The sequence below is a fragment of the Crocodylus porosus genome, unplaced genomic scaffold, assembly GCF_001723895.1.
Source record: "Crocodylus porosus isolate Cpor-Errol unplaced genomic scaffold, CroPor_comp1, whole genome shotgun sequence".
Lineage (NCBI taxonomy): Eukaryota > Metazoa > Chordata > Crocodylia > Crocodylidae > Crocodylus > Crocodylus porosus.
Window position 1 is genome coordinate 2,648,358 of NW_017728915.1, and position 17,017 is coordinate 2,665,374.

The 17,017-nt window shown below is 45.4% G+C and overlaps 1 protein-coding gene across 2 annotated transcripts in view; it reads left to right on the forward strand.

The window, feature by feature from the left end:
• LOC109310419 (ran-binding protein 10-like) overlaps positions 1–17,017 on the forward strand; it is a 55,584-nt gene that overhangs the window by 23,831 nt on the left and 14,736 nt on the right. The window contains exons 3-5 of one of the 2 annotated variants that reach the window (XM_019535533.1): positions 5,534–5,718; positions 10,281–10,393; positions 15,393–15,501. In XM_019535533.1, the coding sequence (XP_019391078.1) occupies positions 5,630–5,718; positions 10,281–10,393; positions 15,393–15,501 (311 nt within the window). In that variant the 5' untranslated portion in view covers positions 5,534–5,629. Of the gene's footprint in view, positions 1–5,533; positions 5,719–10,280; positions 10,394–15,392; positions 15,502–17,017 lie in introns of those variants that run through there. The other variant, XM_019535532.1, reaches the window with a different exon arrangement.

Consider the following 17,017-nt stretch of genomic DNA (forward strand, 5'->3'; position numbering starts at 1 on the left):
GCCTTTGCCACCTTGCGCTGGATGGTGAATTCCACCAGGCGATGATCGCTGTCGCCCAGGTGGTCGAGCACTCGCAGCCCCCTCACCAGGTCTTCACCCATGGCCAGCACTAGGTCCAACAAGGCGTCCCCCCTGGTGGGGCTGTGCACTTCCTGGGTTAGATGGAGGTCCTGCACTCTGTCCAAGAACCTACATGAGCGTTCAGACCTGGCTGACTGTTCAGTTAAGTGAGAAGTGCTGCTTTTCTCTGCCACTTGGGTGGGTTGGGGTTTGGAACCAGGGCCTCCCGCTATTGGGAGGTGGCCTCCATAAGCAGGGGGCACCTAGCTGAGGCCTTCCAAGTTCAGAGTCCTGGACACAAGTAATGGCAGCAGTCTGCTGATCACAGTTTGAAATCTGAGTGTTATTTCTGTCTTCTGAATGGCTACCTCTTTGACCTTTTGCTTCTCAGTCCCTGTACTGCTAGCCTCACCTACTGTCCTCCATCATGCTCATCTTCCTTTCAGAGACTCTCCTTCACTCCCCTAACTCCCTCATGCTTGTTTATTTCTGCCATTCATCTTCCCCATGCCCGGTTCCCTAGTAAAATAAATAAAATAATAGTTTGTTCATCCATTAGCACAGAACTTTTTGCATGGCCTGTTAGTTAGCTTCTCAGATAGTAAGCTCAGAAGAGAGCTGTTTTTATACGTATATTTATCATCATCTTTTTTTTAAGTGGTATCTATCAGACTTAGGCCCTAGTCTGGGTTGTGGTCCTTGGAGTCTACTGCAGATTCAGTTATACAGCCTTACTTCAGGAATAGTAGCAGTGTTGAAATGCAACAGAATACTGAGAAGCCATACAACTTACAAGTGCTTTTGACATTACATGCTTATATATTAATATAACAAATATGATACCATCCAGAGTAGTTGAAACACACTGTGCATTTACATTGAGGTATAGCAAAATGAACTTAACAGAATAAAAAGACGCTAAACATTAACCACGTTCTGCAAGTCTCTCACAGGACTGCTAAAATTGTGTTCTCAAAGCTTAGATACAAAAAGGGACTGGAAGCAGAAATCCTGAGTGACCTTTATAAAATTCATAGTTCCCTGTCTCCAAGTTGCCTATCACATTCCCTGAAAACAGAAGTTTTTGCTGCTGCTTTTGACCATGCACATCATTGTCTAATGCTCTTTTTGAGAAATATTTGTGTGCAGAGGGCTGCCTATTATGTGAGACGCTGGTCGTATGCACCATTTCCTGAACTGACTTTGAGAAGTTTTTGGACTGACTTCACTCCCAGGGGGTAACTCTGACTTCAGTAGGTTTACATCAGAAACCAACATATTGCTGGTCTAGAAATTATTTCCTGGAAGAGAGTGTGGTAACTATGTTTTCCTTTACTGTTCCCTGTCTTACCTCTCTTAGTGCTGCTCAGGAGTTAAGTGATGAATGCAAAGATTTCCAGTCTCAAGACATTTTTTAATGGATACTATTGCATTGAAAATCCCTGACAAGTTAATAATGATGATACATGGTGCTTTTTATCCTTGACAAGTTTAGCCAAAGACCATTTCTGTTCCAGTTTGTTTGCTTTTCAGTTGCATAAGCTTTCGCTCCATAGGAAAGTTACACTAGTTTAACTAATGGCATGAATTCAAATGTAGTACAAAAATCCACTTAGTTGGCTAGGTGCAGGTTTACACTAACCAAAGCAAGAAGATGTTTTTAATCAAAAACAAGTATCCACAAAGGAGGTTGTAAAAGTATAATTTAATATAAATTAACACAAAGGTTAAACCAGTACAGCTTTCTTACATACTGTATAGGTCCATACCGAATCAATCTCTTTCTTCCTGAAGACCCGTATAAATATTTCTTCAGAAACAGAAAAATCCCCTTAAAATGCTCAAAACCATTTTTTAATGTTAGCTGTGTTGTTCTAATGTCCTCTAACAGGTGTGATTTTTTTTTTTGTCAGATTTTAAAAAGTTAACAGTGGCAGCATCCATTTGTAGTGTTCCTAGTTGGGAAAGGTTATGTGACCAAAATCCACTGAATTTGGACTTGAATCTGGCCTCTGTTCCTAGCCAAGCTCGTGGCCTGCTGAAGTACCTTACCCATAATGCCATTTGCCCAAAGCTTTTGCCACTTTATGTTCCTGGTAGCTTTGCAGACAGCATGTGTTTTCATAGGTCTGAAACAAAAGTACTCTCAGGAAGGTGGTGCCAAGACCAGGCTATGAACGGGAATATCAAGGCATGAGAAATGGGACTGTAGTAGTAATGAGAAGAGTTTGTTAGAAATCCCAGAGGGGCTGGGATTGTCAGGAGCAGAAGGTCAACAGTGGGAAAAGGAGAGAAGGTACAGAATGTATGAGCAAAGGTAGGAGGTAGGGCTGGCACACAACATGGTAAGGGAGTAGGAAGCGGGGTGCCAGGCAGCAGGCACAGCTGGTTCAGCAGACAGGAAGGAACCCTTGAGGGAGGTTGAAATGGTGCTTCCCTACAGTCTTGTGGTATAGGAGGCAACAGGTGAAGAGGCTTTTGATCAGTGAAAAGGAAGGCTGTATTTGCATGAAAGAGGCCAAATTTTAACTCTGAGCTGGTTGCACACAAATCAGGAACAAGCAGATGGAAAAAATTTGGGGGGTTAACTTGTGACTTTGAAAGGTCTTGGGCTAGTGGTACAAAAATCATTCAGAGGGCCAGTGTAAAGATTGTAGAGATATGCCCTCTCATGATATTATTTTTTGTATTATCCCTTATATTTGAATGGAGGGCGAGTCTTTAAATGTCACAACCTTGCCTAGTGACTTCAGTTTGCACTGATAGTAACCTGCAGTGATGAGGCACTGAGTAGTGTGTGCTGCATCTTGATTGCCTGCCACCATGCCCCAAGAGTTCCTCCAGTTTGTGTCTGCGATACAAAGGGGTACGATGAAATAGTCAGCAGTGCAGTTAGCTTTATTTCCTCTGTTATTCTCCCAGCCTATATTGTGGGTTGCTCTCCCACTCCCTGCCTTGGCATTTCAGATTTTCCAATTGTACAGTACCAACTGCTCACTTCTTAGGCTGCTGATCAGGTGCCAAATGCAGATCTTTCAAAACAGAGAAGGATGCTGCAGTTCACAAGGTTTTAAGCACCGGGTTTGTTGGAAGATTCCTTTGGGAAAGAAAAAGCCATACCATGGTCTCACCTGCACAGCATACAGATCACTGTTGAAACCTTGGATTAGAAGGCAGTGGTTTCTTTCATCACTGAGAACATTTGAATGAGGTTTCTTCCCAGTGAAGAATGACACTTGTACCATAGAACATCTCAAATGCATCCTGACATTACCATAGGGTAGTCTACCAGTCATGTCCTCAGATGTAATGCCATCTCCGTGTATTCTGTGTGGCTCCTTGGAAGAGATATGCTATTTAACATTTGTTGGCCAGGGTATCAGATGATGAAGGCAGAATTGTGGCTTTACTTTGTCACCCAGAAAATTCAGGAGCCTCCAGGTGGCATGCAAATCTAATAACCACATCTTCAATATTCCCTCTGGTTTTATTCCTTTAACTGATAAGGCTGTTGTATTGCAAGGCAGTATCACAGCTGTCAGCATAAGATCCCATAATTATGGCCAGTTTGGAAAGGACCACTTTGTACTTGTACTCTACTGCTGTATCTCAAATAAGAAAGTTCCTCTCTGGATTTTTCTGCAGTTAGTTTCTTGCTTATCCTGGGACATATGACTGCCCTAATAACTGTGCTGTTTCTATTGTTCTATGGATTTCATACTTAGAAAGAAAGCTCAACTGTTCCCTTTATAATTTGAGCCCATCTTATTCCTTGTTTTAATAGCATGTGAAAAGAGCTTTTTTGGTCTAATGTAAATGGTTTTCTTGCCTTTTGTAATGCCTTGTAGGTATTCACTTGGGTCAGTGGTTCCAAAATGTGTGGTCCTCAGATTAGCTGGTAGCCCCTGCTGGTCACATGGAGTTGTCTTTGTTCCTTGTTTCTGGTGATAGTATCACATTAACAACAGCTACAGTTATTTATTATTTTCCTGCATAAATGCCCTAGTGATATATAATGTGACACTGCTTTCTTCTAACCATCTTTCCCCCAGTTGTACTCTTAGACTGTGGTCCACACGATGGAATGTTGAAGAATCCCTTGCACTGTGTGGTGCCCTTTCTTATTCCTCTAAATTTAATGGAAATTGGCAGCTTTACTGCAATGTTCTAAGGTTTTGATGAGGGGGAGGATTGTGGTAGAGTTACTTATGTGGCATCAGTTTGCTTCTCCTATAAATAACATTTTGTGTTCAGTGAACCCCTCCTCAGATTTTGGCCATATATATTCAACCCTGCAGAAATTGAATAATGTATTGGTTATTTTTGCTGGGGAGGAGATTATCTTGCTGGCTCAACAGCTTGAAAATGAAATTTAGACATGGACTTGCTGGCTTGATTGAATTGGCCTTTTTGACATCATCAGAGATCTGAATGAACCATAGTGTCCTAACCCACCTATGCTAGCCAGTTCTGTGGCTTGTGCTCTTGAAAGGATTCACACGTCTGGTCAGAGTTGTAAGAGATTTTGATAGTGGCTGCTTGTCAGGAAGCAAAGAAAGTAAAGGTGAAAAGATGGTTTAGAGCAGGGCTATCCAAATTCTACATGCCCGTGGTCACATGCCTATAGGCCACACCAGGAGTACCACAGGGACACACCTGCACCCCTCCACTGCTGCACCCTGTGCCTTTGTGTGCAACCCCCACCCCTCTGTACCATGCAAGTGCATGAGTACAATCCTCTTTCCCCCCTTCTCCACTGCTGCACCACATGAGTACAACCCCCCCATCCCCATCCCCTTCCAGGCGAGGCCCCGTCACCGTCAGCTCCCCATGCTCTCCTGCACTCTGAGATAAAGTTAGGAAGCAGCAGAGGAGATGTGGGGAGCCTGGAGAATCTGGCTGCTATTGCAGCAAAAGTAATGAGGGGAAGCAGCAGCCAGGTAAGACCCTGGTGGGAGGGGGCACATATTAACCCCTCACAGGCTGCATGTGGCTCACAGGCTTCCAGTTGGATAGGCCTGGTGTAAAATAAAAAGTTGGAGAGCCCACCAAGTTCTTGGTAAAACAGGCATGCCTTCTAATCCTTGTATCCAGGATCCTGAGCTGTGTGAGAATCTCAAAATACCCAGCAAGGACAGATTGGCTTGTCACAGATACTTGTTGTGAGAGAGAGCACAGTCTATTGGGTAGAACGCTCACTGCTCTGGGTTCATGCAATACCTTTCTCAGTTGCACGTTCATGGTGATAGGTAAGGCTTGAGCTCCTTAAGATCTAGAGGTTTCCCTTACACTACAGAAGCTATAGTTGTCTCTTGCTCCCTTTATAACAAGTCACAGTAAAAAAACAAAAATAACTAGCTACCTACTCCTTTGGATGCTGTTACAAGGTACAGAGAAAAATACAGGTGCTCCTCTAAGAGCCCATGAGGAAGCACTGAGAAGCTTTAACATGGTTGTTTTCTTTTGTTTGCAGTCAAATCTATATCCCACTGTGGGGCTCCAAACTCCAGGCGAGATAGTCGACGCCAATTTTGGGCAGCAGCCATTTGTGTTTGACATTGAAGACTACATGAGGGAATGGCGAGCAAAGATTCAGAGCACCATCAAGAGATTTCCTATAGGAGACAGACTAGGCGAGTGGCAAGCAATGCTCCAGAAGTAAGTATAACTATTTCACTCTTCCTTCTCGTCTTGTGTAAGCTTTAAAATATCACCTAGCCAAGAGTTGCTACAGATCAATCAAAAGGCAATATCAATCAAAAGGCAGTATCATTCCCTCACCTTCCCCTGTTTGGTTTAAGTGTCCTTTTGCAGTCCATGAAATCCTGTTGATACCTAGAGGCAAGCTATTTACATTATCATCAAGTGTTCCCCTAGGAAGGATTCAGAACTCAGTGTGTCATTACTGTCTACCCTTGCTTAGGCCATTTCCCAGGCTAGTATGTGGAGTTCATTTCAGCAGTGATACCATTAAGGCATTTTAGTGAACAGGGTACTCATTTCAGGAGAAATGTGAATCTGATGTGCTTCTCCATCCTCCTTGATAGTGGTCACAATATGTTAGCAACTGAGCCAGCCAGTTGTGAAAGTTTGATAATAGTTGAGGAATGGACAATGAATTCAGTTTTACTTCTACCACTGAGCACAGCAGGGAAAGGGAGAGAAATCGCAAGTTTCTCCCATGGTAACAGACTTGGTGCAGTTGCATGTTGTCAGTGCAAAAATCAAAAGCTTGAAAATTTACAGGAAGAGAAAAGTATTGATTATAATAATCAGAAAAACTCCTGTAGTAAATTGGACAGTGTTGTAGGTGGTGTGATATGTGCTGTGACACAAGCAGTCTCAAAGGGCAGTGGTGGATGATGAGGATATAATATAAATGTGTCGCGTCTGACTTGGAGCCTTGTCATGGTGTAAGATGCCTTTTGTATAGTTTTCCTCACAGGAAGCAGAGTAATCTGTAACAGTACTTCTTCAAGCTCCTTTCAGTCCAAAACGTTTGCTCACAAAGGCCACATCCAAATGAACCCAGACATTTGGTTTCACAGGGACAACTAGCAGTGAGACACCTTGTGTTGCTGCTGCTTGTACCTGGGGAATGCCCATGTCATGCACCCTCTGGCATGTGGCAAGTTGCCTTGGATGGTGTAGGGGAGGCTGGGGCCAGTAACTGTGCTGGCTCCAGCAGCCTGTCCTAGGGGCCAGGGAAGTTTCAGCCAAATCGCTCCTGCAGGTTGGAGCCTGGCTGGCAGCTGGGGCATGGTTCCAGCTTTGGGCAGTGCACACTGCCTCCATGTGTACTGCCCTACTTTTTTTTCCTGCTCAGGTTTTTTGTTTGTTTGTTTGTTTTTGTTTTTTTGACCCCTGGATCTTCAGGGGTCAAAAAGCCCCCTGTACTGCAAGGTAGTAGTGTGGAAACACCTGAATATGCAGTTTGTGGCGCCGCGGATGGGTCTGTGGTATAACATACCACACAGCCACACTTGTTTGGATACAGCCGTAGTACCCAAGCTCCCTATAACATAACGTAAGTGTCTCATCAGGGGGAGAAGGCTAAACCAGAAAACCAGTTGAGGGCATTGGGGAGTCAGTATTGATAGACGTATTCAGTGATTTCTGAAGCTGCTGCTCATCTTGAGAGAAATTTGATGAAAAGGGAAGTAGATGTTATGGCTTCTCCTCCAGTGCCTGACTTAAAATTTGGGAGTTTACAGTGCTACACACAGTATATAAGGGCTCTCTTGTCCAATGATCTTAAGATCCTCAGTTTTCAGGAATCTGTCCTGGAGTTTGAAAGGGCCAGTCTTGGAGAACTTATCTCTGGGGAGCATTGCTGTTGTGTTGCTAATACATCTTGTCTGCAAAATGATTTAGCAACCACAGTTGAGGAAGGGTAAGTATGGCAGTAGTTTGATGGGAATTCCCTATCTATCTGCAAGTGATGCTCTCCCACACTAAACAGGTATCAATAGTAAGAGTGGATGGTAAACTAGTATAGTTACCCACAAAAGCTGTGAATCAATAAGTAGTCTGCCCTTTATGTTGATACAGTCCCTAGTGTCCATGTGTACTGGTCTTATTTTTGCATTGGAGAAACTGAAAAGGAGTAGTATGGAACCTGTAGTTTAGTTAGTGTTGGTGACCGGAGTATGAAATTCCAATACTGCTAATGCAGGAGTACCTGAACTTTGCCTAACTGAGATTCCTGCTAGTGTCTTGTTAGGAGTTGGAAAGCTGCACCTAATTCACAGTAGTTTAAAAGGGAACTGCCTTGTCCTCCAGGAAGAAAGTACAGGTCTACCAGAGAAGTGCCAAATGAAGTAGGTTGCGCCCAACTTCAGACTCTAATCACTTTGTGATTACAGCAGGCAGCCTAAGTGGGGTGTATAGTCTGCTTCTGCGGTTTGTTTGTTAGTAGGTGTTTGTGGTTGGAATGCCCTTAGGCGTTTCTCAACAGGTTTCACAATTGGAAAATGCTTTTAATTTGGCCTTGGAAAGATGCTTAATAGACTGGCTTGGAGACAACTCCCAGGATAACCTGAGTTTGTGAAAGTCATTAGCTTGCTGTGCCTTAACAATGTGCAAAAATCAATGTGTCAGAAAAGCTAGTGTAGGGTTATTTGATGCGTTTTATTATAGACCTTAGAGGAGAAATGTTTCCCAGAGACTTGAGGAGAGCTGGCCCACACTGGAAATATGACACCATGCAAGACAATGTGAAGCATTTTGTAGTGGTTGTAGGTTAGATGCCTCTGGTATTTAAGTCAAAATAATGAACTGTCACAAAGAACAGGGCACTGTACTGCTCAACAGCAACTTGTTGGCTGTTGATGTAGTGTCAGGGACAAAAACAGAGTTAACAGGAAGACTCTTGCTTTTTATTTACCTTCATAGTATAATTTAAAGATCCGCAGGAAGGAACTGGATAGTTCTAGCTACTGAATTGAACATAAATGAAAGCCAGCTCATTTCTTGGGTTCCTTCTGACTACTAGGTTGAATTGTTGTATTCTTAGTGTTTCAGCCGTTAGTGAACTCAGGCACTTAGTAAGAGAGATTTGCTCGTTATGTCCCAGGTTAAGTTAGATATTAGGAAGAATTTTCTCACTAGGAGGGAAGTAAAACACTGGAACAGGTTACCCAGAGAGGTGGTGTGATCTCCATCCTTGGAGGTTTTTAAGACTCAGCTAGACAAAGCCCTGGCTGGGGTGGTCTAGTTGGAAATGGTCCTGCTTTGAGCAGGAGGTTGGACCCAGATGACCTCCTGAGGCCTCTTCCAACCCTAATTTTCCATGATTCTATGATTTCTGATTTTAACCTTGAGATACCTGCAGATTACAGTTTTGTTGCAAACTGTTTTAGAAAAATCTTGGCATAAAATGACTCCTATTTCTCCAGGTTGCACCAAGATTGCCTACAGGAGAACAGATTGCTGCTTAAGGAGTTTGAGTGCTGGTATTGGTTTCCAGCATGGCTATCTTTTTTTATGCATTTTGCTGTAGTGAAGCAAATGGGAACAAAAGATTGATAGCAGATGAGCTATTAAAAATAAACAATGTTTCGGTTGCAGCTTGCTCCTATGTATACCTTTAGCAGTAAAATAAGGATAGAAAATAGACTCCAGATATTTTTGAGGGATGGGAAGCTTTTGGAACATAGAACAGCCCATTTGTTTGCTCCCTATATCCCAAGCAACTCGTTAAAGTAGAGTTGAGTATGTTTTGTATTTGCAGTAGAGAGGTCACTGCAAGTGTTCAGATACTTAAGGCAATGAATGGTAGTAGTCCCATTGCAATTGACCAAACAGTTTTTAAAAATAACAAACTTGTTAATCAGATTTGAACTGCAGATGTGTTGCTGATTCCTAAAAATATTTCCCTCCTCTAGAGAAGATTATTAGTTTCAACTCCATTTGGACCCCATCTTCTCTTTGGTCCAGTGTAATCAGCTGGTAAGCTAAGTCAGTCTGAGTGCCAGTTCTTTAGGGTTTTGATGATGTGTGAGTAGGACTAACCTTTAAATGAAAAGGTACAAAATGGAATCAATAGGCAAAGGTCTCCATAGTCACTGGAGAAATATATTTCTACTACATACATTTTCTGGCACTACCATGTCAATATTTGTTTACCTCTAACACTTCAGGATGAAAACACAGTTAGGAAGTCATTAAGGCATGTGTTAAATAACTGTTCAAATTCTAACTAGATAGTAAAGCACCTCCTGTTGGTGTCTGGGAATAAGTGTAATTGTTAAGAAAGCCATACAGTTATCCTTTGAAAGAAAAATGTAATAATCAAAACACAGGATTCTGGAGTTCTTCCAGCTATCCCTGATTGTTTGGGAAGGTCATTATGTCTCTTCACACTTTAGTTTTCCTGTTTGTAAAATGAGGAACCTGCTTGCTTCATTAACAGTAGCTTAGAGCATTGGTAATAGAATACTAAGTGACCTAATTAGGAGATTTCACCCTGCCCAGCCCAGGTTGATTATAACTAAGAATGGAGAGCTAGTTATTGGGAGTCTTTATTTGGTGTTTCTGTCCAGTTCTTAGTAGACAGGTGTCTAGATATAAGTTAGAAATAAGATACTAGTTATGTTCTATCAGGGCTGAGTTTTGTCATTAAAACTGCATTTTCTACTGTGTAGACGGTTTTTCCTTTTCTTGTTAGAACTCTGTTTTATTGATGTATATTGTGCTAGTTGCATTTTGTTTTTTCCTAGCATGGTATCTTCCTACCTGGTTCATCATGGGTACTGTGCAACAGCAACTGCCTTTGCCAGAGTGACAGACACCACAATCCAGGAAGATCAGGCCTCCATAAAAAATAGGCAAAGTAAGCACTTTTCCTTCACAACCATCTCTGCACCCCACCCCTTGTCTGTCTCATTCACTGTAAGGGCCCTCACTCCCTGCAAACTCTGTGAAATGACCTAGACTCCTAAGTGCCTAGATCAGGGGTGGGCAAAATACAGCCCATGGGCCGTATCTGGTCCATGGTGGGTCTTTCTCTGGCTCACGGCAGGTCCCTTGGCCCAGCCACAGTCCAGCCGTGGCACATCCTGCCATCCTCTAGGCATGCAGTGGGGGTGGGGAAGCTCTGCAGCTGGACTGCCTTCTAGGCAGCCCAGGTGGCAGGTGGCTTCTTCCGGCGGCTGCTGGCCCCAGCCCCACAGTACTGGTGGGGACCCACGCTACAGAGCCCCAACTTGGCGTGCCCTGGTCCTGTTCTAGGCTCACCTGCCTAAGCTCAGTAGCAGCAGCATGGGAAAAAAGCTGCTGCTCAGTGTAGCAGGAAAGCAGTCCCTTCCACTTCTGCTGCCAGCAGTTCCCTGCTGTAGCTGCCCAAAGCCTGGACCAGGCTGCCCTGCATCTCCACTGTCATCAACTCCACCTCCAAGTGGCACAGCAGGTAACTGTGGGGAAAGGGAGGGGCCGGTTTTTCCCCTGCATGGAGCAATAGCCACTTTTCCACACTGCCGCTGCCAAGCCTGGGCGGATGAGCCCAGAGCGGGCACATGGGGTCAAGGCAGGTACCAGCCGATACCATAGAGCTGGAGCCAGCAGTAGCAGCAGCTGGAAGGAGCCACTGCCACTCAGGCTGCCTAGAAAGGCAGTTGTTGTGCAGAGATGCCCCAGCCCCATTGCATGCCCAGGGGGCAGCAGGACGCACCACAATCAGGCAGTGTGGAGCAAGCCAGTCAAGGCTGTGCCCGGGTTCCAGCTGATCCACTCTGGTGGAGGTTAGTCTGGAGTGGGCGCAGGGAATGTTGGTGCTGCACAGTCCTGGCAGTGATGGGGAGGCATCACAGGGTGGGCAGGCTCTGAGTTGTTGTGGGTGGGGGTGGCTGCTGATTCTTATATGGGGAGCATGTACAGGGTTCCCATGCACACCCCACCATAGCCACACCCTCCTCCACAAAATCACACACCCCACAAACACTGCACCCACCCACACCCTCACCCACACCTCCTGCAAACCCCACATGCACCCCATCCCGACACACACACACACACGTCTCTGGGGGGAGCCCCACCCACTGCTATATGCACACAGCCCACCACACACACAGTACCATGGCAAAGAAGTTTGGGGCCTGGGGCAAAGCCCACAGCAGCATCCTGCCTTTGCCCTGCACGCAGATCCAGAGAGCACACTCCCCCCCCTCCCCCCCCATGCTTGCCTGGGAGTGCTTGCAGCAGAGGGAGCTGCCTTCCCCCCATCCCCCCCGCCAAACAAGCCACTTGCAGCACTATCCCACACCCCACCCCAGCTGGGCAGCATCTATTGGTGCCCTTTTGCTTTGGTGCCTGGTGCAGTTGCCCCACTCGCCCCCCTCTTACTATGGCACTGAACACACGCACCCACGCTCACCCCCTGCGTTCACCCTAGTTACCAATCCACAGACCCCATCTCCACAAACTCTCCCCCAACTAACCCCTCATACTTATCCCCATATCCACCCACATCCACAGTCCCCCACAAACCCCATACCCACCCCTCCATATCCCCCACATCTCTACACTCACTTACAATATACAAAGGTAAGACTTCATTTTGAGTTGTTATGCAATCACTTCTATATATACAATGCACAAATCAAGACAAAATATTTAAAAAAATGAAATGAAAATGTTATTGTCAATGTTTAATTTTTAGTATATAATTTGGTGTTTTTTTCTGGTACCAAGATGGCACCCCCCTTTCCAAAGAGGATATGTCTGGGGGCAAAAGGAGGAACCAGTGGCGGAGGCACCTGTCAAGGGGCAGGGCTACCCTTGCAGACCTTGACAGCTCACCAAAACTCGTTAAGCAGCACTTGACCCAAAAGAATTGCCTGCCTCAGTCTAGATTGCCCAGCCTACATGATTTCTGCCTGCACCCATTGAGACAGGCTGCCCAAGGGTCCCAAGTATCCCACTAACATAAAGCCATAGAAGTAAAGTAATTGAGGAACTCCAAGACCCAGCAGTATGGCACATCAAGATAGAGTTGTTCCAAGCAAGAGATATCTTCTTGGAAATTATGCTTAATTAGGGGAAGCTCAAACTATTGCATCTGATTTTAAATGAGCTGATCTTTAATCTTTGCTCTGAGCCCCCAGAGATTCCTTGTGATTGTGGTCTTCAAGTCCAGTCCTTGGCTGCAGGAACAGTCCTGTTAGTCTTTATGGCACTGACCATTTTAAAGGCTTAATACATTGGCTTGTTTCAGCTGGAATACCTGTCACTAATGAAGCAAATTGACTCATGGCAGAGTTTGAGTTCATTTACATTCTCTGCATCTTGCAGTGCTTTGTAGGTTCATGACACAGTGCATGAGCAGAGGTAGGTGGGGGAGAATCACACACACACCACCTGTTTGCTCTACCTGCTACTTTAGCTACTGTAATACAGTTCCTAATCTGTAGTGCTTTAAATGCCACCAGATTTCACATGCGTAGGATTTGTTTCTTCTTTGAGCCATTCTAATTCATTCCCTAAAATGGGATCTTAACCCTGAGATGAAAAAATAGGTGTATAAAGAAGACCTCTTTGGCCCACTAAGGAATTGGAGGGAATTGGAATATGATATCTTGATTTCCCCTAATATTTGGTGTGTTGGATCAAGTGCTAATCTGTCACCATCCTGGCCTGACTGTTCAGAGTTTAATTTGTACCTGCAGCCCACTGACATTCTGACTTTCTCTGTCTGCTCTCTTTTCCTTATGTTCTGTATGCCACATGGTTGTCATATTCCAGCTGCATTGCATTCCTTGTAGTTGTCTGCTACACACAATATGTGTACTCTTAAAGAGTGTCCAGGCTGAAAGATCTTCTGCCCAGCAGCCTAGAATGACTTGCAGCTGCTGCCTAGCAGTACTCTCACATCACTCATGTCAGTAGAAGGATTGTAGGTCTGCCCTCCTCAGTGGACATGCCACAACTGGAGTACAGCAAAGCAAAAACAACTTGAACTGGGCAAGACGGCCCTTGCTGCTACTTTTGACTGGAAAAGGGAGTGGCTGCAGAATGTTAAGGGTGTTGTAGGCTTCAGACTGCTTTCACGTCACTGCTTTTATCAGTAATAATCAGGTTACCCAGCAGACCTGAGGGAGGAGTGCCCAAGGTAGGACAGCACAGCCAAATGCAGCTGGTAAAAGGAGACTAAGCAGAAAGAAAAGGAAAGGTCTGATATTTCATTGAAACTGGGGCTAATTAGAAGAGATCAGGAAAAACAGAAGAAAGAAATAGGTAAAGGAGCAGCAGAGGCAGGAAGACAGAAATAGAATCAAAGGGGGGAGGGAAGCATCAAAAGTAGAGAAGCAGCAGTGGAAGCCTTTAAACAAGAAAAGAAAAAGGTATAAGAAAGTAAAGGAGGATAAAAACTGCTACGGAGGGGAACAGGAGGAATGCAGGGAGCAAAGTGGAAGAGGCCCCAAAATACAGACCTTGGGCTTCAGTGCTAGAAATCTTACTTTCGTGCAGCGTCCCAAAGCGGTGTTTTGTAGTTAATAGGCAGTTGTTAATGTACATGAAGAAAGGATATTTCTAAGAAGTCAACACAGCATAGTTCTGAAGCAGGATACTGGCCAGCAGGACTGCTGGGGTCTGTTTCCATCTCTGTCACTGACCTGTATTATGTTGAGAAAACTTTAACCCTGGAACCAAGAAGGTGAAAAACAAGGTTATTACTTCCTTCTGTTACAGGCTTATAGCCAGTCTCCAGTTGTTTGTAAAATACCTTGAGATTATCACAGGAAAATGCAAAGTGTTTTTGTTTTTATTGCTTAAACTTGGAAAAATACCACCATCTACAGTGCTGTAAATGAGCAGCTTGTCCAGGTGCATTGGGATGGGGTTGGTGAATGGACTGTCTCTGCACCTGTGAGTTACTTCCAAAGCAGTTTGTCAGCAGAAGCTGCAAGGGCTAGGCCAGAACCAAAATAGTGTGGTGACCTGCAATATTATCTTGGTAACTTTTGTATCCCTGAGCTTCCTAAAAATGTTCAGCTTATACCAGTTCAGCCATTGTGATGTTCGTGGAGCCATCTTACAGAAGCTGGTTAGACTTTGCCAATATAGCTGTGTCAGCTCAGGAGTATGGTGGGTTGCAGCTTGTGACTGCCACAGCTATGCTGACACGCATCTGTTGTGTGCCAGCATACTACACACACACAATTACACTGCAGCAGCATGGGTTTGCTGGCACAGCTCGTTTTCTTTTGGAAGGGGTCTGGAATAAGCTGTACTAGCTAATGTGCAGTTTTGCTTCTAGAAGCTGCTCCACTGTAAGAATGCCTTGTCAATCCTAGCATTTTGAGGTAGCCATATAGGAAAAGCCTTCCAAATGTTGGCCTTGCCTGAGCCTTTGATGTGAGCCTGGTTTTGGGTTATGTCTTTCATGTGGAAAAGCTGAGTGGTGCAAGCTGTCATTTCCCTCTTCAATCTGATTGCCCTGCCTGCTGTCTCCTGCTTAACATGAAAGACTTGCTAACAGCTTAACTACAAGAAGCCTTTCTTTCACATTAAGCACCCCACCTTCCTTTATCAGGATGTGAAAGGATCACAGTACATAGTCCCTTGTACCTTGCATTGGTTCTCCAGCAGAACATAGACCCCATATTCCTATTATCTGCTGGGTTTGGCAGATCCTATCCTCCACTCTCTCAGATTTTTTCCACCCATCATAAATATGTAAATAAGTCATAAACCCAACTTAAAAATCCTTTGTGGGTGACAGGGTGGGGGCAGAGGCTGAGCTGCGTGGGACTTTCCAGAGGCTATCTTAGTAAGTGTGGTTGCTGTTCTTGCTGGGCTTTCCTTGGTACCAATAGGTCTCTTCTTGCTTTCAGGAATACAGAAACTAGTATTAGCAGGCAGAGTGGGAGAGGCTATAGAGGCTACACAACAGCTTTACCCTGGCCTCCTAGAACACAACCCTAACCTGCTCTTCATGTTAAAGTAAGTATGCTTAGCTTTGTATCCTTTGCATAATCTTGGGCAGATGTCTTAGAAAGTGGGAGTCTGAGGAGCCTAACCAGTGCATTATGCCTGGATGTGTCATGAACTAGCCTAGTTTTTAATTCCTGCTGCTAGAGGTTGCTGATGAAAGCAGTTGCTCTGGGAGTGAAGGCACTGGCCAACCTTCTCACCACTACCCAAAGTCAGTAGCTGATGCTGGGTGGTATTTGCCATAAGCAGACAGCCAAAGGTGGATGAATGAGGCATTAACCCACCTGGCTGAGACTGACTCCTGTATCAGCAGCCTTTTTCTGCACTAGAGATCTCTCCTTCAGCAAACCAAAATGCCAGGGATAGCTCTGCAACCCAACATTCCTAACTTTATGTCAACTATTTCTTTGATTTTTCTAGCCTGTCTGTTTATTTGGACGTCAAGATGATAAAGTTCACTTTGCTAAAATTTATCACCTTTTGGGATGTTTGAGCATCACTGTGGGAGTTCTCAGAAAGAGGTTTATGTGAACAAAGGGGGATTATGGGTAGGCACTAAGGCAGGGGTGATCAAAATCCAGCTGAATCCAGCCCATGGAGGGACTTTGTCCAGCCCCCGACAGGTCCCTTAGTCCCGCCTGACCCAGGCACTGTCCGTTCCGTGGTGCATCCTGCCACTTCCTGGGCATGTAACAGGGCTTGGGGTGGCTCCACAGCTGGACTGCATTTCTAAGCAGCCCAGGAAGTAGTGGCTCCTTCTGGCTGCTGCTGCCGCTGGGCTAAGCCCCATAGTACTGGCAGGGACCCATGTGCACAGCTCTGACCCCAGCCCAGCCCACCCTGCATTCACTCTAGACTCCACGCAGCAGAGTGGACCGGCTCTGGGCCAGCTGGAACCTGCACATGCAGCCCTGCCTTGGCCTGCCCCTGGCCTGTTCTGGACTGCCCGCTCACACTGAGCAACAGTGGTGGCCAGGCAGAAGCTGCTGCCCAGTGCAGAGGGAGAAGCAGTCCCTCCCCTTACTGCAGCTGCCCAGAGTCCATGGCCAGACTGCCCTGCTGCTCCTCTGTGCTGTCACCACTGCCCTGCTGGGTAGCCCATAGGCAGCAGGAACAGCAGTGGGGAAGAGCTTCAGGGCAGTCCAGGTGTAGGTTCTGGGCTGCTGCAGCAAGAAGCACCTTGCAGCAGCGAGGGGGAGGGGCTGCTTTTCCTCCTCTGCTGCTGCTGCTGTTGTGCCTGCTCTGGGCTTGCCTGCCCACGCTGAGCAAGTCGGGTCGGGGCTGTGTGCATGGGTTCTGGCTGGTAGGCCCGTGTGAAGCATCAAGCATTAGTTTTGGATTTGGCCATTTGGAGGGACAGTGATTTGATTAAGAGATTCAAATCACTGTCCCAATATGATTTGGCCCAATCAGATCTGACGATTTGGTGCTGTTTTGGAAATTTGGCCATAGACTAAACAGATAGCAGTCCTTACCGTGCTGGACACAGCTGACTCCAGCTGTCTTTTGGGGTTGGGGGAGGGTA